General features: G+C 43.9%; 1 protein-coding gene across 12 annotated transcripts in view; it reads left to right on the forward strand.

Moving 5' to 3' along the window:
- CELF4 (CUGBP Elav-like family member 4) overlaps positions 1 to 15,288 on the forward strand; it is a 714,867-nt gene that overhangs the window by 644,674 nt on the left and 54,905 nt on the right. For all 12 annotated transcript variants that reach the window (XR_011699890.1, XM_071579960.1, XM_071579949.1 and 9 more), the window contains exon 8: positions 4,654 to 4,803. Coding sequence is in view for 11 of the 12 variants with exons in the window: in XM_071579960.1 (XP_071436061.1) it covers positions 4,654 to 4,803 (150 nt within the window). In the remaining variant the exon portion in view is untranslated. The remainder of the gene's footprint in view (positions 1 to 4,653; positions 4,804 to 15,288) is intronic.

Consider the following 15,288-nt stretch of genomic DNA (forward strand, 5'->3'; position numbering starts at 1 on the left):
CCTGGGCAGACAGTTCCATTGTTTGACAGGATGAGGGGACTGTTAAACTCTCACTGTCAAAATATAGGAGAGAAAACTCATGTTTTTTGCATGCTTTCTGGATCACCCATGACTGATCATTATTGAAAATAAGATGCTGGTTTAGATGATGCTTTGATGTCTTTCATGGCAGCCAATTTTGCACTCTCCTAATGACATATTTTCAACCACAGAGCCTATTCACTTTGGCATTATTGCAGATTTACCTTGAATGAGTAACTTCTTTCATGAAAAACCTCTGTGGTGGGCTGTGGAAATATCCATTGACAATTATTCCTTAGGAGAAATGTTTAGACTTTGAAATTACTCCTTGTATTACTACCACACTCACAAGGCATATTATAAGATGCATAGAAAATGTTTCACATAATGTGTGAGAAAGCAAGCCTACAACACTAGCAGCGATTTCTGAGTAGCCAGGAGATATCTGAAGCCTGACATGAATTCTCCTGCTGGCTTTTGTTAGCATTCAGAAAGCCAAATGGAAAATGATCATTCTGCTTCATAGCAGGATTTCTAGTCATTGAAGTATATCTTTGTTCTGCCTTGGAATGAAAATGAAATATTTCAAAGTTCTCTGAAAAAAAAAAAAACAGGCATTAGAAAAAGTGTTTGGAAGATTGAAAAAAAAAATAAAAAGGAAGTGTTTTGATCTTTCCTAAGCAAAAGAAAAATAGTGCTAGAAAAAAAAGTTTCTGGTAACCCAGGAGTTCTAGAGGCTTTGGAGGTATTGGCTCAGCACAGAGCCTCTCTGCTTGTATCTTCAGGCCTCATAATCCAGCTGGTTTCCTGTGTGTCCCACCTCTAGGAGAGTGGGTTCCTTAGGACATGGCCATGAGTTCATTCAAACTCAGAGAGTTTTTGATCCAGTCAGCTCTAACAGATGAGAGAAAGTATCCATTTCACCTGTCTTTAGCCATAAAAAAGTTAGATATCTCATTTAAACTAGTCACCTGGCTGGTCTGCAGTCAGTGGACAGTGATAAGCAATCCCAGTCGGTCATTCAAACCCTAAAAATTTTAATGCTGTTTGCTGTCATTTTAACACTTCTCCTTCAAGATTCAGGTTTTCTCACAGAACAATCCTTAATTGTGAGGCAATTAATTTAATATCTTTGAAAGTTTGGTTCAGGTTTGACATTTCTCTCACCTCTGCTGCAATCTGCATAAAAAGTGGGTCTGGCAGTGGATTTGCCACTCTCTTAACTGCATAGAGGGGCTAGAAATGAAATTTCATTTAGGCTTCCTTCATTCTTTTTCTTCTCTCTCCCTCCCTCCCTCCCTCCATGTTGTAAATCTGCACCTGGTGTAGCTGCAGCAAGAGATCTCAAACGAGGGATGAAATCCACAACTGGCATCCACCACCACTTGTTCTCTGTGGTGGGCATCATGCCAGTTTTACTCCAGCTACAGATCTGACCTCTCCAGGGGGGTTCTTTATAAGAAGAAAATTAAAAAATTCCAATGAATATGCCTAAACTTCCTTAGACATGCACAAAATATCAAGCACAAATCCCTTGTTGCGATTATAGAAAAAAATTACTACATTTTCTATGCAAATAAAGGAGAGATCCAGAAAAGCAACTGAAATTTTAAGTAGCCTTTGCGATTTGCAAGCTGATGGCATATGCTAAGAGCATTGCCTTTGGACTTCAGTTGCCAGTGCTGGCTCCCTGTCCCTCTACAGAGGGCATTTTTAAAGGCCAACACCATTTAAATAAGCAAAGGGGAAGCAGCAGCTTGTCTGCTCAGAGTACAAGAAAAGAGCTGAAATATTGCCTGCTTTTGGGCTACTCAAATCTGAACATATTAAAACATCTCTCGCATCTATATTGGCCTTCTTAAAGCACTAACAGATTCAAGCAGTCATTACATTGTGTTACTGGACCTACCCATCATGGAGTGCTGCTGTGATGAAGAAAATATTTGCAATTGGTTTAAAAAAGAGGTTACTGCAAAAATGATGCTTTCAATCAGTAGCATACCCTGACACAGAAAGATATTGCTAAAGATAAGATAGTTTAACTTCCTACGCACAGCTAGCAAGAGAAAAACATGATTTCAGGATCATTGAAAACTCATTTGTGGTCCCTAAAACCATCCTGAATATTTCACAAGAACAGACTGTCCAATCATTTTTAACACACATATGGGGCAGACAATGAGGTAGCAGAGAGATTTAATTCTACTGTCAGAAATGTAACAATTCTCTACCAGTGGATGACAAGATCCCACCCAAAACATAAAGACTGTCTTGGTTTGAGAGGAAAAACCAAAATGTTTACCCACAAGCGGGGGAGGGGACCTTCTCCACAATAATCACATCACTCTTTGTCAAATTTAAGAAAAGGAATTTTAATACAAGAAGGATAACTGTTCTTAAATGCTATATATGTATATATATATATATATGTAAACAGACTAGTGCAAAACGCTTCCCCAGCACCACAAGAGAAAAAAAAAACAACAACAAAACCCAGCAGGTTTTCCTCCGGGAGGAAAGTTATACTTAGGCAGTGTCAATGTCACAGCCCGGCTGGCTGCGGAGTGAGTTTCCAGTCCCTCTCCAGCGAGACAGACGAGGGGTGAACTCTCAGATGAACTCTGTCTCTTCCCCCTGTGTTCCTTGTCCAAGAAGCAGAAAACACGAGCAGCCAGAAGCAGTCCCGGGACAGGCAGCAGCAACAGCAGCGAGTGGCCAGAAGCAGTCCTGGGACAGGCAGCAGCAGCAGCGAAAGACCAGAAGCAGTTCTGGGGCAGGCAGCAGCAGCAGCGAGAGCCCAGAAGCAGTCCTGGGGCAGGCAGCAGCAGCAGCGAGAGCCCAGAAGCAGTCCTGGGGCAGGCAGCAGCAGCAGCGAGAGCCCAGAAGCAGTCCCGGGGCAGGCAGCAGCAGCGAGAGACCAGAAGCAGTCCCGGGGCAGGCAGCAGCAGCAGCGAGAGACCAGAAGCAGTCCCGGGGCAGGCAGCAGCAGCAGCGAGAGACCAGAAGCAGTCCCGGGGCAGGCAGCAGCAGCAGGGAGCGGCCAGAAACAGTCCCGGGGCAGGCAGCAGCAGCAGCGAGAGCCCAGAAGCAGTCCTGGGGCAGGCAGCAGCAGCGAGAGACCAGAAGCAGTCCCGGGGCAGGCAGCAGCAGCAGCGAGAGACCAGAAGCAGTCCTGGGGCAGGCAGCAGCAGCAGCGAGAGACCAGAAGCAGTCCTGGGGCAGGCAGCAGCAGCAGCGAGAGACCAGAAGCAGTCCTGGGGCAGGCAGCAGCAGCGAGAGACCAGAAGCAGTCCTGGGGCAGGCAGCAGCAGCAGCGAGAGACCAGAAGCAGTCCTGGGGCAGGCAGGCAGCAGCAGCGAGAGACCAGAAGCAGTCCTGGGGCAGGCAGCAGCAGCAGCGAGAGACCAGAAGCAGTCCTGGGGCAGGCAGCAGCAGCAGTGAGCGGTCAGAAACAGTCCTGGGGCAGGCAGCAGCAGCAAAACAGCCAGAAGGCGTCTGGGGCAGGCAGCAGCAGTGAGCGGCCAGAAACAGTCCTGGGGCAGGCAGCAGCAGCAAAACAGCCAGAAGGCGTCTGGGGCAGGCAGCAGCAGCAAAACAGCCAGAAGGCGTCTGGGGCAGGCAGCAGCAGTGAGCGGCCAGAAACAAAACAGCCAGAAGGAGTCTGGGGCAGGCAGCAGCAGCAGTGAGCAGCCAGAAGCAGTCGTGGGGCAGGCAGCAGCAGCGAGCGGCCAGAAGCAGTCCTGGGACAGGCAGCAGCAGCGAGCCGGCTTCTCCTCAACCCCCCACAGGAGTCCTGGGACAGGCAGCAGCAGCAAGACAGCCAGAAGCAGTCCCGGGGCAGGCAGCAGCAGCGAGCCGGCTTCTCATCAACCCCCCCACACACACTCCACTCCCAGCCGTGTGTATTCCCCGAGAACAAAAGAGACAAACCTGCCCCCACTCAAGTGATCAGCAGTTAACTAGTTTTTTGTTAACTACTGGCATGGGCAGTTAGTGGCAGGGGAGAGAATTTACATAATAATTCCAAACTACAACAGACTGATTTGGTCTTCTGAAATAGCAGCATTAGAGTCCCCCACAGAATGCACCTGAAAAGAAGGAACGCAGTATGATTCCACTCTAGGAACAAATCTAGTTCAAAATTTGCCCCTGTTCATTGGGAGAAGTCTGTCAAAACTCTATATAGTCAAGCTTGGGCCAAAGAGTGACATTAAAAAAAAATCACTGGCTACCTTTAGGCTGCAATTCAATTTCCCAGGCCTTTTAAGGATCTCTAGTGCTTAAAAAGTTCAGAATGAGTTTGCACGTGAAAGGTGTACCTTGAGAGAGCCAGAATAGTCCTGGAAATTGGTACACCCACAGAGCTACAAAAGGAAACTGAAAGGAACGGCTGTAGAAAGCTGGGGCTGAGAATTTTTGAAAAATTTGCAAGCCTTTATTAAGAGCTTTCTGAACACAGGAGCAAGCGCAAGCAGTCCCTTTATTTGCTCAACTGCTTGGGAGATTTTTCATTTCTTGGATTATCAGAAGATTTCTGTGTGGTGGTCGCAGCTGTTGTGTCAGTGATTTTCTCCATGTATTTGTTGTTTCCAGTACTTACCAGTTCTGACTCTGTGTCCTCCTTGTTTGCAGGTGGAAGCACGCCTCCTGGCATAACTGCACCAGCTGTGCCTAGCATCCCATCTCCAATTGGGGTGAATGGTTTCACTGGCCTCCCGCCGCAGGCTAATGGGCAGCCAGCTGCAGAAGCCGTGTTTGCTAATGGCATTCACCCTTATCCAGGTAAGCCAGATGAACGCTGTGACCACAATCTGCTCCCTCATTCTTAGGGAAGGCTGTCCACATCATAGGCTTTGTCCAACAAAGAGGCTTCTCAGAAGGATTATGGCCCACACCACAAGGGTTTAGGTCTTACACAGCTACAGTAGTTAAACAGTTCAATCTGAATGATAAACATCAAGGGCATGTTGGAGGTGAAAAAATTTTATGCTGAATATTTGAATGCTCATCTGCTGGATAGCAAGCCTGGTAAATACAGTCAGGACAACCAGCATGTTTTGCTTCAGCTGAAAACTGAGCTGAGTCCTGACCAGTTCATGCTGGCAGATCTCCTAGCGTTAATCCCTAGGGTCTTGCTCCTGGTTAGACTTGAAGGAGCTGTGCCTATGATGTTTGTGTCTGTTAGCATCCACCACTGGTATCACCTGCTCTCCTGCTGGAATTCCCCTGCAGTCAGATGGCTCTGGGAAGATGAGTCCAAGGGGTCCACATGTCTGCTGACCCCAAGGGCTTCGTGTGTGCAGAGAGCAGGTGTTGGTCTCCAAAGCGCTCACTGCATCTGAATCCTCTTGCCTTCCCTGGCCTGGAAACTGAAGCTACACTAATATGGCCACTGAATGGGCTCAGGTTCCTCTTTTGTCACACTGACAGAGAACTGCTGCTGGGATTCAGACTATGCTTGGCATGAAGTTGCCAGCACTGAAAGAGTGATTTTGCAAGCACTGGTAGTCAGAGATGAAGGAGAGAGGCTAAATAATACATATCTCCCTCTATACCTGTATTTACATAGATATGGACAGTCTTAGGCTGTCATCACCAAGAACTCTGGAATTTACCATTCCTTAATGTACACCTACATTTTTTAAGTATTCTCAAGATTTGAAATAGACTTCTCTTCCAAGCTAAACTTCTGCTAGAAAGATATTTTTTACCATTGCTGTACACATACTAAGAGTAACTATCATAGTAATAAAAATTCAAGTAAATGTTACTAATTGATCCTAATCACCAGCTGGCCAAGGACAATTTTACCCTGGGGCACTCATAGATTGGTCTAGTCTTTTAGGAAATCAAATACTGAGTCAAATGCTACAGCCAAAATGCCCACAAAACACCTGAGAAAAAAGAATTCTTTCAATCTCAGCCAATCCTGAAAACTCAGAAGAGTCATCATCACAGGAGACTTTATGAATTACAAGTATAAATATCACATAACATAGAAATACAAAAATCTTACCTAGATGTTGGCAAGTAATTATCCTCCTCCCAACAAACACTTTGCAAACAAGTCACTAGGAGTTCAACTCTAAGCAGAATTGAAATAAAGAGACTTACTATACTAAAAGTGAGGCATGTATGTATGTTTTTGTAGCAGCCTAAGGGCTAGAGAACTTAATAATCTTACAAAAGCACCAGAAGATTGCAAAGAGCCCTCAGTATGCTCAGGGTGCTCAACCACAGCACCGAGAAAACACACTGTCTTTAAAGTTATATAAACATAGCCATCTGTTCTACTGTACACTTATTTCAGTATCTACCTGTTTGCCAGTCTATCATCACTGTGTTTATTCATCCATTTCTATGTCTGTCTTTTTTTCCTGGTTTATCTAACTCCTTTTAGTTAATCTTCCATGATCCACTACTGTGGATATCAAAGAAAAGATGTTCTTTACAGATAAATCTTAATGACTTCAGCTTTTGTTGCTATCCCCAACCATCCCCATAATTAAAGAAGCCTTTCAGTTTGGTATTTCATCCATGATTATATAAAAGTCAATGGCCTTAATCTGATTCCCTCCAAGTTTCAGAGAGACTTGCTCAGCCAGCAATTCATGTAAGTCCCTGTACAAACACCAACAGCCTGACACACTAAAAGGTAACAGCCATCCTTACTCCGCTTCACTACAGGCAGAGAGACTCCTTTCTGCCAGTAAAGCTGGCACCTAAATAGGCTGCTCTGTGTAATGTTTGGATTTATCTCGTGTCTTCAGCAATATATTTGTCTTTCTCAGTACTCAGCTTCCCCATAGCTTAGCGACATCTTAAGTTACAGCAGAGATGTAAAGGGAACAGTGGCAGGTCAAACACTTACCTCTCATTTTGCTTTTGTCTGTCCCTGAAACACTGAAAGCAAGCCTATGTGTTACATCATGTGTTTACTCCATCTAATTCTCTGCCTTCTCATGAGCATTTATGCACTTTCCAAAACTCTACTCCTTGCCACAGGCTTTATTGAGTCCTGCAGCTTAGCACCATAAAAAATAAAAGGATTAGACATTTATATGGGTAATGAGAACATCTGCAGCCACATTAGACTGGATAAAAATGTAGATAGGACACAAAACTTCATGCCTTATAATATAAGCCAGCCACTAATTGCTTGGGGTTAGAAAGAAATTTTCATCACTGGGCAGCTTATTCCATCATTGTTCATTATGGGATTTTTCGCACTTTCCTCTGTTGCATCTGTTACTGGCACTGTCCTGTGGTTCTGCATGTGTCTGTTTCTAAATGCAAATGCAGAAATAAAACATTACAACTGAGCATGCAATTGCATTAACACTATAGAGAAGAAAAGAACATGACAGTCCCCATCCAAAGTCAGCATCTTCCAAACAACTTTTCTTTATGGTATATCTCTCATTCTGAAACAGCTAAGAGTGCTGCAGTATTATGTACATAATCATAGTCTTCCTATGATTATGGCTTGCCATATATTGTTTAAAGCCTGAATGTTGCTCTCAGATACTCTTTCATAACTTCACAAAAAAAAACCAAAAACTTAAATGTGGGCTCACACCATTATATCCTGTAGTAGAATGTTCTTTGTTGCCTGAAAATAGCAAAAAAGGACAATGAACATCTATAAAGGCATGACATCCATATCAGTCAGACCAGAATAAATCCAATTAATTGTGCAGTTTGTCTACATGTTCACCTTTGTAACTTGCCGTACTATTTTTCATGCTGCATCTAAAGGACTTCAGAATTCCAGAGTCTTTATAAAAACATGTCCATATTATGTGATTGTATTTACTCTTTAATTTCACTCTTTTTAAGTTCTGTCTTCTCCTTTTGGAGAAGGGACACACATGGTATCATTTGAGTCAGACTATCAAACCCTGTATGGCTTTGTGACAAAGGCCAGAGTTGGTTGAACATCGCTGCTTCCCAGGTCTTACATCACAGCCCCTGTCCAAGCAGGAATTAGCTTTTTCTGTGAATCTGGTCAGTCTATGAATCCATGCAGTAGCACTAGCAAACCGTTCCTTGCAGGCATAGTCTTTGGCAAGCCAAAATCAGCCAGTAAATAATGCCTCAGTGCACTTTTTGCCACAGAGTAAATAACAAAGCAGCAAGTATTTCCCCTTACACTTTGGAGATTTGACCTTTTGTATATTAATTCCTGCCCTTTAATCTTTCAGCTTGGAGTGCAATTGAACGTGGCAATGTGTCACAATATGTAGTGGGGACAAAGAGCATAATCTGTTGTGCCATGATATTGTGAGTCACTTTGCAGCAACACAAGAGCATCTGCCATTTCCACATTAGTCATAGTAGCAGGGATTGTGCTCTTCTGCCAAAGCTTCTTAGCCCAGAGCCTCTCTTGTAACCATGTGTGACATACAATAACAGAGACCATCTTCACTGTTTTCTGCTGTCAGATCATCAGAGTTCTGTGTTCTGGTAACAGGTCCTGCCCTACTGAGTTGCATTGTGAGGGAATGGAGAAAATGCTCAAAGACAAAGCCTCTTTGGGAAGAGAAGGGGAGGGAGAGATGAGAAAATTGTGGGACCAAAGGACAGCAAACAAGAGATAGATAGAAGGGACTGGCTGTCAGAGAATCAGTGAAATGGGGGAACTGGAAGAAGGAACAAAGAAGAGCTCCCAGGAAAGTGAAGACAGTTCCATGATCTGTCCAGTCATGGGCCCAGAAAGAAGTGAACATACCCCAAATGGCATCATACATGCTTACTTCTCCTGGCCAAGGCATGTACAGTTTAACCAGAGACAGGGATGGATCAGTAGTGGTGTGTCAGTCTTGTGGAGCTGAGAAACGCTTTCACAGATACTGAGTTCTTCAGCTTCCTCACAAGGGGAAGCAGAGGGCCAGGCACTGATCTCTTCTCTCTGGTCACCAGTGGCATGATGGTGTCAGTGGGGCGTTAGGTTGGATATTAGGAAAAAGTTCTTCACCCATAGGGTGCTTGGGCACCAGAATATGCTTCCCAGGGTGGTGGTCACAGAAGCAAGCCTGACATAAGTCAAGAAGCATTTGGACAATGCTCTCCAGCCCACAGAATGATTCTTGGAGTTCTCCTGTGCCGGGGCCAGGAGTTGTACTTTGATGATCCTTATGGATCCCTTCCAACTCAAGATATTCTGTGATCATGATTCAGTGCATTTGGTCTGGGTTTAGGTTGCTGAGGAAAACAAAAGCTAAGTTCCCTTGGTTTCTCCTAATACATTAAAAATATGTCATCTCATTTACTATTTTCAGCCAGACAATGTGTCTGACTGCCCACCACTGCCAGAGCTAGCTCTATGTCTGTTCTCTGCAGACACAGCAGAACTTTCTCCACCATCACACAGTGGGTACATCTGGTCTAGCAAGACAGCAGTCTCCACTTCATACTGTATTCAAGGTCCAGCCCTCTCTGGTGAGGACTAGCTTTCCATAGGAATGAGAAGGCAAGCCTTTATGCATACGTGTTTCTGAGCCTCTGGAGGCTGGCAGTAAAGATGTGCCCCACAGGTGAATTCCTCTTCTGCAGCAACTCATGTCTTAGTAATTGAACCAAGACCATCAATTCATTTTCCTTGGCTCAACAAATAGATATCAGGCAGCCACTAATTTCACTCATTGCCAGCAGAGACAGCATTCAAATTCCATGTGTAATTATTATTATTACCCAGGCTAATTCTGTAGGGGAGGGGTTGCTGGCATGGTAACATGACGGCCTTATCTATCAACTTGTCAGTGACTAGCAGCATGCTGATGGCCAGGCTGCTGCTCTGGACCAGTGAGTCCAGCATCAATTCTGATCACAGCAGACACCGTCCAGTGAAATATGTTAGAAGAGTTTAGAGAGGAGCTGCATCAAGGCAACAGACAGAGAGGGATGTGCCTGCACCTGTAAAAGGCCCAGGATGAAAACCAAGCACCACAGCATTCACTTCAAACAAACACTATGCCCCAGAAATGTGCCTGGATCAGCTATCCTGGGGCTAAGTTCCTCACTACAGGAAATCTCTGGCTGTGTTCTGTTTGTCCACCCTAAATCTCTGGGTGAGACCTTTCCTGTTCTTATTTTGTATCAGCAGTTCCAAAACTGCAACAGTGGGCACCTGAGACATCATTATGACTATGAAGAACTTACTTGACCCATTTGTAACAATCTGCCATGTGCCATAAACCATGCTTTACTGGTAAAATAAATAAGTGAAGGAATGCACTCATTAAAAATATAATAACAAGTTGCCATCTTCAATTGTAGCCTAAGCTCCTTTAATGATGCCATGTACTTCCAATGACCATGCTGCAGCTGTAATGAATGAGGTTGTTTAAGGCAGTTGTGTGAGCCTTTACAGAGTGAGTGTTTTCTTCTCTGATCTGGAGGAAGGTGTAAACACAAATCAGGCTCTATGCTGATGTTTAAAGTAGCATCTGTGTGAGTTAAGACCTTGAGCTTTATTTTCAAAGATGGCTTAAACTAAGCTCCCCAAAATGGGGACTTAATAGCTTTTAAAACCTGACCCTGACTTCTGTGATTATAGACTTAGGCAAAGAGAGGGAAGTCTGAGCGTGACTTTGCCACTGAATTAGCTCATCACTTTGGCTAGCCACATCCACCTGTCTGCATTTTTGAGTCTTGTATGTCTTTCTTGTTTTGTTCACTGAAAGCTCTTCATTGCCAGACATGTCTCCTTTCATGCTTTTGCTTGGCATCCATCTCAGAAGGGACCTGACTAGGGATGGGATTTGAAGGTGGGACTATTAAGAGAATAAGGAAGATACTCTGGGTTTCCACTATTGAACTACATGAATTTTATATGTTGTCCTAAACAAGCATCCGCAATACCTGAGGATGCTACCATAATGGTTTTCCCTATTAACAGGATGAAGCAGAGGGCACAAAAGTCCTGAATTTCTTTGCTCTTTTGATGCATAGGAGAAGAGACAGTGGGACAGCATGTCTTTAACTGAGTGGTGTCCACCCCTAAATGGCAAAACGAGACTATAAAACACGGGACCAGCCTATGTTTTCTGCCAGATCAGCACATTCTTTCTGTTATTGCAGTTATTGTTGTGTCTGAATACCTAATTAATTACAACAGTAAACGCTGGCTTCTTTAATCACAGCATCAGCTGTCCTAATCAATCTTAATAATATGGAATCTGTAGTATGGCACCCATGAATTTTAATCTACATAAATTTCTTAAGACCTCTCACAAGCTTGTTGTATGAAATTATATAATTATGGATATAGATTAGGGCTGTAGAGAGTGATTTAAATTGGATTTAAAGAGAAGGTGAATAGAGCCCTCCCACTCAGTTATTTATTTATTTTATTTTAATCGTGGCCTTCACATAGATTTTTTTTTTTTACTATCACTGTGCTATTACCCTCCACACTAACTGAACTGCACTGCCTCTCTTTGGTCACCCTCCTCCCCTATCCACACTCCCAAAGGTGATAATGGCCAAGCTGCAGGTCGTGGAAGAGGTGTAAAACACGTCCAGGACAGTAGGAGGAAAGAATGGATGGGGCAGAGCACAAAGCTGTGAATCCAGTTCACAACACGCTGTTTCAGGCCCTTACAGGAAGCACCTCTGCAAAACAGAGTGAAGTATGCAATTGAGCATCTGTCAGAAAATGTGCATACTATTAAAAGCATGGAGAGGGTAGAACATTATGTTGGTGTAAGATGACTCCTTCCACTAAAGTGAAAACCCAAGCTGCCTTAGGGGCCTAATGTGTGTCAGACCCTGCTTTTGTCTCTCAGAAGCACTGACCCACTGTGGTTTCAGAGAGCAGGTCACTTTGTCTTTCTCATACCCTGAGCTGGAGGAGGCTGTCCCTTCAACTGAGGGGTATGGAAGACCCCCTTTTGATGGTTTAGGCAGTAACCATCATCCTTTTCCCTCATCAGTCCACTCACTTCAGTGCAGATCCTCCTGATTTATGCCCCTGACCACCACAGCAGACTCCAGCCCTCTGTACCCTACAACAATTTTTACTTGAGGCACACATATAACAGCTTGTCTTGGCCAGACACTGTAGCAGGGCTACTGACACGTCAGGAAGGATACTTTATAGAATATCACTTAAACCAATTTTATTTATTTTTAACAACGTGCTTCATTCTGCCGCCTCCATCCATTCACTCTCTGACAAAAGCTAAATGTCAGACCCAACACTAACTGAATGCCCCTTTAAAAAGTTGGATTTCAATCCAGAGATATATCAGTAGTAAGAAAGTTTCTTAGTGTTAATTTTAAAGCACTGGTATTTCATGCTGACTTGAGAAATCATCCTTGCTTTTTGGCATCAGGCAGAGGATTTGGAAAGTGACATTAACAGATCTACTTTCTTTGAAGGACTTGGGAGTCATTTCTTGACTTCTGCCTAATGAATAAGTGCTGCCTTCGTTAAATTTATATTTATGGCCATATAGTAGGTCATTGGCTTGTTTTATGTCTCCAGGTTTATGGAAGGTTATCTGCCATGGTCACCTTGTGGCATCTTGGCTGGGATCTTCTTGCAAAGAGACAATTGTATCTGAGCAGGATTTTTCCCATGGAGATATGGAAATGATCAAATTAATATAGAGGAGATGTCCAGGGATAAGGCTCTTGCCCTGAGCTGCCAAATGAAGTTACTATTAGCATCTGTTTCCACAGTACACCTTTAGTTTGCCCTGGCAAGGCCAGAGCCTCAGCTCCTGCAAAGCCGCAAGACCACAGGGACTTTAGCAGGTCTGACACGACTGATTGTCCTCTAGCATCTCGGGAGCCTCTGCAATTTTCTTTTCACCACGTGATCCTCAGCGTGCACATTTCATCACCTTTAATTTCAGAAATGTCTGTAAGTGGGACATGACATCTCCATGAGTGTGGCCACAAGGAAAGCTATGTCAAATGTTATCTATAGGTCCATTTGCTAGGAGGGTTACCAGTGCACCTGAGGTCTTTGAATGATGTTACAACTTAAAGACTTGCTAGTTCTAGTCCAAAAGCCCCTTTAAAGTGCTTTATGATATCCATGTCTCTCATCTAGTGCCTCCTATATCCCTGTAGCTCTTCCCAGCTCTTACTCAGGTGTTAACCTTGTGGGCCACCGTGGACTTGCACCCTAGCACAGGCAGCACACAGAGCTGAGGAGCTGAGGTCTGTTCCCAGCATCACATGCTTGTTTTCAACTACACAGTAACAAAGACTGGCAAGCTGGATGGGGAGACAGGGTGTCTGAGACATGGTAACCCTCCAACATAATGATCTATGTGAAGGCCACAAGGTTGCACAACCTATGAAGCTGTGTATCTTATAAAGGAATAAAACAACCTTGCCCCATGGTCTCCTTGTGCTGGGACACAGAAATGGCTCATGTCTCCCCACTACTTTGTATTTCAGCATGGTGTGTACTACAGCCACACATAACCCCTGCAGTAGGATGACTCTGGATTGTGAACTTCTCATACATCTGAGCCCTTGCTGAACCCCTTGCTCATGGGTCACAAATACGTAAGAAAGCTGTTACTTGACTGAACACAGCATGGCCACAACTTTCTCAACAGTCTTTCCTCAACAATCTAATCTATGCCTTGATATTTCTGGATCAATACCATCTGTTGGCTTCATTCATACTACAGCTGCGGGTGCAAGCAGTTAGGTCCTTTGCTGGGTTTAATTCCGCTGGCATAGTGTGCAGGAGCATGAAGATACGCTCATGGCTACCCAAGATCCCTTGGCATCCTGCCAGGCTGTTCAGCCAGCCCTGGAGTCTGCGTCTCTGCCTCTTCATAGATGGCATTGGCCAGCACATGCACTGTACTGAAGACACATCTTCCTTTGCTGAGTAAACACAACCTTCAAGCTAAGAAAGGAGACTTCTTCAGGGAGCAGAGGTCATCACTTTTGTTTTTAAGAGCTACCATGTTAAATTCCTTCTGGTTGTGACTTACTACAACTGCTTTTCCCAAGTGGCCAAAGGTAGGGTATGAGACTATACATAAAACAGAGCTCTAAGTCATTCATTGCTGCATTTCCAGAAGTGCTTTAGATTCTCTCCTTTTCAAGAGCACCCAGAGATGTCTGGGTCAGCGTTAGGGCCCTCTGTGTTAGAACAGCCACTTTGCATCTTCTTTCCCTATGACAGAGTGATTTCCAGCTTGGAGCAAAGCTGACTGAAACCAGGACAGAGTCTTCACACTGGCTTACATGTGCTGTGAGCCAAGAAGAAATTCCATGCATGATCAGGGGCACAAGGCAGCCTCACAAGAAAGAAACAACTGTTTAAATGTCACCTTTGATGACAAGTCATTAATACTGAGGAAAATAATGAACTCTAAAGCTTTAGTGTGAAAGGGGAACAGGCTTCATTTAGTGTCATGTTGTCCCAAAAACTTTAAATAAATTATTTGTTCAGTTCTAATATTTAATCTTAAAGGTGAACAATGATTTTCAGTGTATATTTCCTAAACAGAATGTCTTAGTTCTAATAGTCAAAGTATGGCTCTAAAGGCAGGCGAGATATCCACAGATGGGGTATAGGAGAGCAACTCTGCAGTGAGCCAGGTGGTCCTGTTCAGGTTAGTCTCAGCTATAGCTGGAAGATTGGGCAGTTCCCATATGCTCCCAAATAAGGCAGGAAATAAAGGAAAGGACCACAGTCAGACAGGTCCCTCCAGTGACTTCATCTTTATCTGTGGAGTGAAGGCCATTGCTAATTGTCAGCAGGTCAGAGAGAGAAGCTTGCCCAAATCAGACTCATCTGGAAAGGAATGAAATGTTGTAACTGTGTTTCCTGAGCAGCAGAGACAATTTTTTCTTCCAGCTCTATAGACAGATGAGTGCAATGAAGGAAGGGAAGTTGCTTTTGTACCAAGATGGGAGATCATTTCTTGTACAGCATTCTGCAGGCCAATAGGTGTTTTACAAATACTAGTTTATTTCACCACAGATTCCTTCACCTTTCTCAGGAGATATCTTCTGCCTGAATCTTCTACCTGACAGGACTTGTTCATTTTGGAGGGTCCAAGTTATTATGATACATTCTCCCAAAGGGATGTGGGAACTAGTGTATCACTCAACCTTTCACAGCTGTTGAGTTTTCTTTTGGAGCAATATGATCAACATTCTGTTTTTCAAGGAAAACAGTTTTGAACAGAGATTAAAAATAATAGACTTTAGCTGGTTTCTTCTTCAAGAAGACAGGAGTAAGTAGAAGCAATTTTTATGTTTTCCAACAATTTCCTCTAGTTT

This window comes from Pithys albifrons, chromosome Z (genome assembly GCF_047495875.1).
Source record: "Pithys albifrons albifrons isolate INPA30051 chromosome Z, PitAlb_v1, whole genome shotgun sequence".
Taxonomy (NCBI): Eukaryota; Metazoa; Chordata; class Aves; order Passeriformes; family Thamnophilidae; genus Pithys; species Pithys albifrons.